This window comes from Parasteatoda tepidariorum, chromosome 4, assembly GCF_043381705.1.
Source record: "Parasteatoda tepidariorum isolate YZ-2023 chromosome 4, CAS_Ptep_4.0, whole genome shotgun sequence".
NCBI lineage: Eukaryota > Metazoa > Arthropoda > Arachnida > Araneae > Theridiidae > Parasteatoda > Parasteatoda tepidariorum.
Genome location: NC_092207.1, coordinates 3,834,174 through 3,844,891, shown reverse-complemented (window position 1 = coordinate 3,844,891; position 10,718 = coordinate 3,834,174). Strand labels below are relative to the sequence as shown.

The 10,718-nt window shown below is 32.7% G+C and overlaps 1 protein-coding gene across 1 annotated transcript in view; it reads left to right on the top strand.

The window, feature by feature from the left end:
* LOC107447794 (P3 protein) overlaps nucleotides 1-10,718 on the top strand; it is a gene marked incomplete at its 5' end in the record, with an annotated part of 16,190 nt that overhangs the window by 3,136 nt on the left and 2,336 nt on the right. Inside the window, 2 exon segments of the mRNA XM_016062808.4 lie at nucleotides 2,861-3,032; nucleotides 8,198-8,460. Of these exon segments, the coding sequence (XP_015918294.1) occupies nucleotides 2,861-3,032; nucleotides 8,198-8,460 (435 nt within the window).

Here is a 10,718-nt window from a genome sequence, read left to right as displayed (position 1 = left end):
CATTTTCATTTTGTATAGAAACTTAAATGAATATAACAACTTCCATCTCATAATATTACTAAATATCAGAATTACAGTGGATTATTAAATTTTTTTTTTTAATATTTTGAAATGTAAACGAGCGTCTCTTGTCTGAAAGCAAATTTTTATACCAGGAGAAGCTTCTTTCAACGTCTACTGAAGTTATTGGTGCGTACTTGAAAAGGACGGTCACACTTACTGGCAATTCTTCTTCAATTTGAAAAGATGTTGCTTCACCTTTTAGTATCCTAGAGATTTTCTTCATTGTTTGGAAGCCAGTGTAATAATAAAAAATTATAAAAAATAATTAAAATTAGAAAAAAATTAACAAAAAATTTAAAAATGCTTTAAAATGCAAAATACGCCCCAAAATTTAAAGAAAATGCCCTATTAATCTCAAAAAATGCTCTAAAGAGCAAAAAATGTCCAAAAATGCAAAAAAATGCAAATGTCATCAAAATCCGGGCCTTACTAATGAGCATGAGAAAAGTAAAAAATAATAAGTAGTAAAAATAATGAAGTAAAAATAATGAAGAGAAAAGTAAAAAATAAATGTGATCAAAATGAAATAACATTGACTTGGCAATCTAAAATAAACACCCGAAAAGTATTTAAAAACGAACGAACCATTAAAGAAAGAAATTAAATAGATTTTTTTTAAAAATTTAACTCAAAAGATATACATTTTCTTTAGTCATCAATATTAAAATATTAATATTTTCTAATTAACCATAAACGAAAAATAAAAATTTATTCTCTAATGTAAGATGCAACCTCTTTCATTCTGCTTTTTAGGAAACTTCTCTAAAAATTAATAATCGGAAGAAAAAAAAACTTTAAAAGGATCTTATTCGAAACAACATTCCTCAAAAGTGATCACTTCTCACAATTTTTTGGTGACCTATCATATTGAGTTCTTCGTTTACATATTCAAACGAACAAAATCAGAATGACCAAAAATGTTTAAACATAGGGTATCCAGTTGTTCCTTTTTCAATATTACAACTATGTAACTCATCATCAAAATTCAGCAGAAAATACATAACTTTTAATGAAAATCGAAAAAAAAATTTTTTTTTATGAAGCAAAAGCATGTATAATCTTTTTCGGCAGGTTCTATTCAAATCAATGAATTTTAATCTTGTAACATTATCTTTTACAGACGACTACAGGCTCAATTTTAAGTAATAGCTTCAAAGCATGGACTGTCTGAATTTGAGCTACTCCTTGAGAAAAAATCTGCTGAGGATTAAAAAATGGCGGCAGCTGTTTCGCATTTGAACAAATGATAATTAGAGGTTTATTTTGAACGATTTTCAATCAACAATATCTCAATTGGGTATAATATGAAAAAAACACAACTACTTCGATTTAGTAGGTACAATATATGACGCAATGCTAAACGAATGGAATTTAGTTGTTGTTTATTTAGTTATTGTTATTAGTAGTTGTTGTTATTTGTTTTAGTTGTTGTTGTTTATTTAGTTGTATTTAGTTTCAATAACTTTTCTTTATAATGCAATAAAATCTGGCGAGCAGCTATTTAAACGATCGAACACTTCGTTTGTTTATTTGTGGCTTGAAGTTAGGCTCGCAGAAAATGCCGTTCATGGGTTAAATTTAGTAGGAACAACACAACCTGTAACGTAGGCTATATTATACCCAATTTACATTTTCATAAGTTGCAAAATGAAATTTAATATTTAACGCAAATTATTATTTTCATTTTAAATTACGGATTATTTAAGAAACCTAAACAAACCTTGCAAACATAATCAATATTAGTTCAAATGTACGCAAAATAGAATAAAGCATTTTATTAAAAATTAAAATATTTAGTTTACGGGATTGTTCGCTCAATGTACAAAAATATTCTACCAGTACGAAAATATTTTTGAATAAAAGAAATCTTATCAAGGCGGTTTGTGGCAATAACAAACCGTCTTGATAAGATTTATGTTATTCAAAAATATTTTTGCACAGTTAGAATATTTCTGTGTTAACATGAATTTTAAGGGAAATGTAAGTGCATACATCCATTTTAAAAGCAGAGAGCATCCAAATTCTTTTTCTAAGTCTTCTGGATTCGTGTTCAAAATGGATTGAACATAAGTAGTCGTCAATCCAAACAATTGGGTAGGCTGTTCAACAACGGTTATAAAATAAAATATAAAAAATTCTCTTTATTTCACCCCAATTCCCTCAACAACAACAAAAAAGGGGGGGGAGAAGCGGAAAGTAGTAGAGTTTTCAGATATTACTTATTATGACATAACAAAAAAATGCTACTGATATAAATTTTTCCGAAGAAAGACACCTTTTTTTGCTATCATTACTGGACTATCAAAACCATAAGAAATCGTGCTCGCGACGAATTGTCGCTAATTGTGCTCACGATTGATTGTTATACGACAAATTGTTGCTATTACTTACTGAGGATAAAGTACTCTCCTCCCAATGAGGTGACCCAGGTTCGAATTCCAGTGATGGCTGGTCGATACGAATTCTGCTCCCGACTCGCACCGACCACAGTGCTGGCGTATAATATCGTCAGTGGTAGATAAATAATGGGCTAGTGTCCCTTTTTTAACAGGCTAACAATGGGAGGTTTTCTTCTCCATGTGACGGTAATGCAGGTGAATTCTATCCATAAAGTCCAGAATTTCCTTTGTCTTCTGGATTGGGTTCTAAATGACAAGGCTATGAACAATGATGATCGTAAACCCAAAAACAGGTTGGCCGATTATAAAATAAGACAACAATATTTTCACACGGTATAGTATGCATTTTAAATGTTCATAAAACTTGAAATAATATAAAAAATACTTTTTCCTTTTAGGCATCTTATGGCATAAGTCTGCTTCTACTGGAAGATAAGAGCTTGCAATTAGGTCTCTTCACTCTTGGATGCTCACCAGGTGGCAGCATGAGCAATTTTTGGACACTTTTATTCGACGGAGACGTCAACCTCAGTGTCACCATGACATTTATCAGCACCATAGCAGCTTTGGGTTAGCACATTCATAATTTGTATCTTTTTAATCTAACTTTGAACCCCCACTCAGTTGTTATTTATAAAACTATCAGGTGAAAAATAGCCTGAAAATGCTTTTGCATTGGTCAAGATACATCTCTTACTGTTAAAATCAATTATCGTGTTTTCTAAGAACATCACAGTACGTAAATTTAACTTTTAAAATTATTCGATTTAATACAATGGTAGATCTTCCCAATCATAAAATAAATGATCTTGCTCTGATTAAGTATTTGAAATTATGTTGCTGAAATTTCCTGTATAATTCGAATTTGTTCTGCCAAACACTCCTCCGAAGACTATTTTTCTTTCAAATATTAGCAGTTTATTCTCTTATTTAAAGGCTGGTATTCGCGGCCATAAAGTAATACAGGTTTAATTAGAGTATTCTTTTAGTGTTTCCGTTGGTTTCTCAATCCAAAATAACACCTATAGCCTCTGTTTTGATAACGTGACGAGAGGAAAAATCTTTAAAAATTTTATTGATGTTATCCTGATTAAACCCAATGTTAAGCTTCTAAGGCGTTTGCTATCAAATGAATATCATCAGTCAATATTTGAACAGACTTTTTGATTAATTGGTAAGCACATACTACGTAAAAATCCGATTATGAGAACAAAATTCAATAATAGTTTCTTTTTTTGTGCATTGTACATTAATTTTCACGTGATTTTAATGAGTATGTTAATCACGTCCGTTCTAATGTATAATATCACGTCCGAATCACGTTCCAATTCACGTATCACGTTCGACGGTTATCCAGGGTAATATCTTCTCTCTTTTTTGCGCTCTTAACACGGAAGATAGGAAAGCACGGTCATCCCAATTCACAAACAAGTTATGTAATATCATTGGAAATTTTATTCGTACGACAGTTTTTTCGATTTAATGTGTAAAATTTGTTCTTTTATAAGTTCCTAATTAGAGTTTTCATACGTCACTTTCATCGATTTTCCATCTAAATGTAGAATATATTTAAGAATAGTTATCGTGAGTACAACTGCTTACAATAGCATTGTGTGTTCATTGCGAAAACATTAAATAAATCAAATAAAAACACTGGGGAAAAAATCAGAAAAATCACAATTAAAAATAAATACTTTAAAATATTCCAAACGAAACGTTAAACCGAGAGATTAAAAAATTTAATTTCTCGCCTAAGCAGAATCAAATATGAGATGATCACTCTGAGCTATAAGCCCTGCCAATATCAAAACAAGAAACAATAGAATTAAATAACTGTTGACTTTTATTATCGTCTGCATGCGCATTAATAAATGAAAAACTATATCGTTGAGAAAAACATCAGGGTTGGCAGGTTTTTGACATGTGACAGTAACCCAGATATAACAATTATTACATTCAAAATAATATATAACTTACAGACAATAGTACTACAACNAATTTTACTTTGCAAGATTCGTATTCTACATAAATGTTCTATAAATTCATTGTATAGTTTCTTTTTTTTTTCCTCACTATTTTTTATTTTTCTACCACCATTAATCAGAAGAAATGTTTCGACAATAATTTTTCCCGACAAAAAAAGCTCCTAAGATGAGCTGAAAATAACTTCAATATGGTTAGAAATTTATGCTGGATTGTTCTACCATGTATTTTAAATCCAAGATTTCTGGAGGATCAAAAACAAACCATAGTAAAGAGAAATTCTTGAGAACACGAGACGATTTTCCAAAAACTTTGTTTATATATTCCTCAACTTGAGTCAAGACAGAAGTTTATTGTTTTTGTAAAAGTATGTAAATTTTTAACGCGTTTTATATAGAATTTCCCTCTCCTAATACTACTGGGATACCTGCAAGTGACGTAGTGTGGGTATCTCGATTCTGATCGGTTGTTGATACGTGCCATTTGTTTACGTTAGCAACTGTTCTTCTTTCCATTCTATTTCGAGTAAGCCTAGCCCGTCAAGTACAAATTCTCTTAAATAACACAGCCTATATTCTTTCACAAAGATTTCAATTCTACCACTCCATATATTTTCACAAAAACAGGCACGAAGCCATGTAGAACATAAACAAATTTATTATGCATCGAAGTTGCCACAAAACAAAAATTAGATCACGGTTACAATAAAATACCTAAACAAATCTAAGTTAAGGAAAAGAAGTAGATGAGAAAGGATTATATTTCAACAAATTCGATACGGTTTTATATTTAATTAGCTGAACGTTAATTATCATTTTAAGAGAAGCATTTAAAGTTGAGATGAGTAGAGAAACAACTCCATGTAGAGCCGCGGTGGCTCAGGGGATAGAGCGTTCGCTTTCCAATGAGGCGAACCTGGTTCGAATCCCTGTCGATACGAATCCGGCTCGCATCGACCACAGTGTTAACGTTCAATATCCTCAGTGGTACGCGGATCATGGATTAAAGTCTCCTTGCCGTCAGGCCAACCATGGGAAGTTCTCGTGGTCTTCCTCCCCATGTAACGCAAATGCGGGTTAGTTCCATCAAAAAGACCTCCACGAAGGCAAATTTCTCCCAATATTTGATCCAGGAGTTCCCTTGTCTTCTGGATCGGGTTCAAAATTGCAAGGCTACGTAGTTGAACATGAGTAGTTGTAAACCCTAAAATTGGGTTGGTGTTTCAACGACAGTTATATCATTAAAAAATTAAATACTCCATATGGATGGTGATGACGTCATAGCGTGTCTTCTTCTTGGATTGCCAGTACTTAATTATCCTGTTGCTCATAAAATACTACTGACTATATGACATTACAAATATAGACTTGAAATGTATCCGAATTAGACCTGAAATTTATTTGTTGCATTATTTAATCAACCTTGTTACCTTCAGCAGTTGATAATGAATTTTTAAAAAAAAACTCATATTTACAAATTCTTGTCCTATTTTTCAAAATGCTACGATTTGCGCGAAAATTGTTTCAAGTTAAAGACTTTTTGGTTTTCTTATTTTACTTAAATTTCAAAGGCAATTATTACTTTTCCAGAGCTTCAAAATTAATCCTTATAAAACATTTGAGAGAAAAACTTTTTTTAGCGAAATCTCCATTGGCCATATAAATTTCACTTGTACGGTCAAGAAACAGTTGAAATTTTCGACTGATAGCTCCATTTAAAATTTTAGCTGGTCGGGATATTGTCAAAATTTTGATGGACGATAAACTCTATTTGGCGATAGAAATTCTACTTGTTACGGTCAGGAAACGATTTAAATTTATATAGTCCTGATCGAAGTTTCGTTTGACAACATATATTTTGCTATCAAACAATCACGAAATGATTGAAATTTATATTATTTCGTTCTAAGATTTCTACTGAAGGCAAATTCTATTTATAACGGTCATAAGACATTTTAAATTTATATAGTAAAATTTTATTTAACGATATTCATTTCCGCTTGTAAACAGTCAGGAAATGATTGAAATTTACAGTGTCCTCATTAAAATTTCGATCGATGATAAATTCAGCTTGTAACGGTCAGAAAAGTAATGATGCTATCCGCCATCTTGGAACAAAAGAGCCAAAAAACGTTCGTCGGTGAGCTTTTAAATCTGGACATAGCTTGAAATGCACATTTTCAAAAATGGACACAACTCTAAATGCTCATTTACGATAATGGACTGAGATTATTTACAAGAATGGCTTCGAACTATTAGGATTGAGTCCTGAAACATGAAGATCCGATCTTTAAACCAAACGTTATTCAGGGGGATCCGTTTTTTCTACGCTCGCTTTACATATGTAAGTCCGATGACTATATGCGTATACACATGTTTGTCTATGCATATGTATAATACATCCAATGTATCTGCATCCGTGCAAGATGTATCTGCCCAACGTATATGCGTATAAATATATATATTGCAATTACAATTTATATATACCCGCAGTTTATAAATGTCATGTAGGTACGTACAAACATTGTATGAGCATTCCATCTACACATACTCGTACATTGTGAATACATAATTATGTACATAAAAAACATACCATCCTTCACGTTCTAGGACTCAATCTTAATGGCTCGAAGGGGTGACCTCAAATATGCTAAGTGCAGAAGATATTTTAAATTACGAAACCAGACACAAAAAAGTACTTCCTCTGCATACGGATTTCTGATCCCCAAACTATAAGTGGGAAATAGGGTTTCCGGTCAAGAGAGATCTCCAAAGTTTAGACCCCCTCAATGTAAAATTTGCTTTCTGCTGTATATTTTAAGCGAATTGATATTTTTTTTAACAATTATAAAATTTGTTTATCCAAAGATAATTCCAATCAAAAAATAATTTCAAGTAAATAGTTATTATTTTTTAATTTAAGAATGGTTGAAAAAAATGTACAATTTTTTGCATCATTTTAAAGATTTTATGTGGCATAAATGAGCCAAATCGGTTGAACGGTTCAATTAAATTTTTGAACATCTGAATTTTTTTAACCGAGAGAACTCTTCCGAATATGCGCCACTCGAATATCATTTAACACCCATATTATGATTTCATTGTTTAACTGCCATTTTTAAAAATAAATCTAAATGCATAATTATTTATGAAAAATACGAAAAAAAAAATTTTTTTAACTATAAAATTCAAATCAAATTAAACGGACACCAAAAAATATGTAAAAACTCAATAATACAACATTCAAGAAAAGAATTCATAGGAAACGCTTGAGTCGATTGACAGCTGATAAAATAAACTTTTCAGTTCATCGCTCTACTTAAAACTATTACTTAACCCCCAAAAAATATAAATAAATATTTAACTCTATAATTTACGCAACGTAAATTATTTCTTAAAAAGCAACCTAACAAAATGATCTCCAATAAATACGAGTACATAAGAGAGCATTTATTGTTTTATCTTTTTTAATCCATTAAATAATTAATAATTGCGCATCGATTGCGAGTTAAAACTAACTGTTACATCTCAACAATTTCCTTACATTTACCAAAATAAGTAACTTTCACTCAAAATTACCGAAAGTTATTCTCATTATAGTCTAGTGCTATGGAAACAAGAATGACGCCTTTGAGGGAGGGTATAGCTTCAGCACAAAGAGCCGAAACCACTCCCTAATTGAAATAGTCATAGACACACTCTATAGATTTCAATGTTTCCCAATTGAGTTTTCTCTCTTCTTGCTCACTCTAGCCATGATGCCCTTGTGGATCTTCACTCTGGGTGCTTCCCTCTTCCGCGATCGCCAGGCTACCATACCTTTCGTCAATTTGGCCGGATCCCTCATCATCCTCACACTGCCCATCGGAATTGGTCTTTTAATACAGCAATACTCACCTCGACTCTCAAAGATTTCCGACAGAATCATCAAACCTGTCACCATCGTCTGTGTACTCTTTGGAATCAGCGTCGGCCTCTACGCCAACAGTTTCGTCTTCTACCTGTTCACGTGGCAGGTAATGTTTGCTCATAAATAAATATTATTCAAAATCAGACATTTCTACAGGGAAGAACAACACTCGTCCCACATAGCAAAAAAAAGGGTTTATTTCAGACTTTTAATGTAAACCTAAAAATGTTTGTTTTGTGGTTCATACGTGTAAACCTTAGAACGAGATGTGTGACAATCTCCTCTGTTCTACTCACCTAACCTTGGAAAACAATCTTCTATTGGGTGTATAAATTAGTTCTGTCCGTTTTTTTTTTGTGGTCAAAAATGCATGTATTTCAGAAAATAATGAATGAAGACATTAATCAAAGTATTGTCCATCGCTGGCTACTACTTTTTCCCACCTCTCAGGCAATTTTCGAATTCCATCTCGAAAAAATATCTCGCCTTTTGAAGCGATCTTAATTAGGAGCTAATTTTCGATTTCTGTGAAAGAAGTGAACCGGTGATCTGCCAAATCGTGTTGCATCCGTCGGAACAGCCAGTCATCAGAAGGAGCAATGTCCGGCACATACGGCGGGTGTGGTAAAATATCCCACTTGAGCTTTTCCAAATAATTTTTTGCTACATGAGGCCAACCGTTATCATGCAGAAGAATAACTTTGTCATGTCTTTGCTCGTATTCCGGCCGTTTTTCTCGCAATGCGTCAAACGAATCAATTGTAGCCTATATCGCCAGGTTGTAGCAGCCATAACAAGTTGTCACCATAAACTTCTACAAGCATTCAATGCGCTTCAGCTGCACTTTTCTTGCAATTAAAGAAGAAACATAAAACCTCCCGCAAATGCTGCTTAGTTACCACCAAAATTTGACAAGTAAAACAACAAAGTAAAAAACAGGGTTTTTGTATGAAACTCAAAGTGTTATAAGCTGAATATTATTGACAGAAAATATGATGTTTAACCTCTCTGAAACCACCGACTATGAAACATCTATAACAGTTAGAGCTATCTTTTGAAAACAGACCGAACTAATTTGTACTCCCAATATTCGCGATCGCAACACTCGAATACGCCATCTGGGGAGAGATCGGTTTCGTGCCTTTAGCCCTTCTCCCTTCCCTCTCCTCCTCTTTTCAGTTGTATAGGAATGTACTACGCTATTTTCCCTTTTCTTAATATTTTTCCTTTTTATTTAACAAAAATATTTTTTAAAATAACCATGATACTTTTCTTTAGAACTATGTTTAATGTAGTTTTCAGTTCCATACAGTTCCTCAAGTTAAAAGATTTTAATCTATATGAAAATCAAGAGAGAAACTAACGTACTTCCTTCCTCTATGACTTTCCACACGCTAAATGGGGAAAGCGTGTGAAGTGTTGCCATAGGAAAAGAGTTCTGCTCTACGCCACCTGCAGCCCATTTCGATCGCCAATCTAAAAATCTTCAATCGAGGTTGACTTAGGGTTTTCAAGTGAGAAAAAAATCTTTAAATAAAGCTTGTCTTAAGGTGAAAATAATCTTAAATCCAGGTAACTGTAAGATTTCTTTTCTCGCAAAGTCTCAGCTAAAATCCACCTTGTCGTGAATGGGCAATGCAATTTGATCCTATGACGTCAGCTGAAACGTCACGACGATGGACACCTAAGTGACAATAGTTTTTAAAAAATAATCTTTAATCCTTTTTTGAATGAAAGGTTTGAAAATGCAATATTTTTGCGCTTTATTGAAAAGAGTTTTTTAGTACAAACATTTTCGTCACAATAAAAAGAAAATTCCGACACAAGGTTACTACACGCTTTCTGGGATGAATGACGAAAACAGAATGAAAGAGAGAGAAAAAAGTTGTTTAAAAAAAAAAAGGAAAACGAAAGCTAAGCACAGATGGCGCTACGTTTTTCTACTTCCGATTGATTTTTACGCCTAAACATTAAAAAACGCTCCATTCAATATTTTTATGCCAAAAGTGCTTTATAATATAACGCCTTCTTTCAATTTCACAGAAAAAAAATGACTTTGGAAACGTTCGCAAGCATATGCCACCCAAACAATATCAAACTTTAATATTTTACACAAATAAGGGATAACACTCCAATTCATCTATATTTTGATGTTAATTCTCTTAAATTTGCTTTAGGCTCCTCACAACCAGTTTGAATTACAAAAAACTTATAAATGGTAAAACTATGCAGAAATTTAATCACAATAATGGATGGTGTTTTCTACACTAGGGTACGCTGCAAGCTCGGGACTGCCTAAATTTCCGGGTTACTGTTTCAGTTGTATTTTAAAGCCATTTGGCATCATGGTGCTTGAAAATTTCG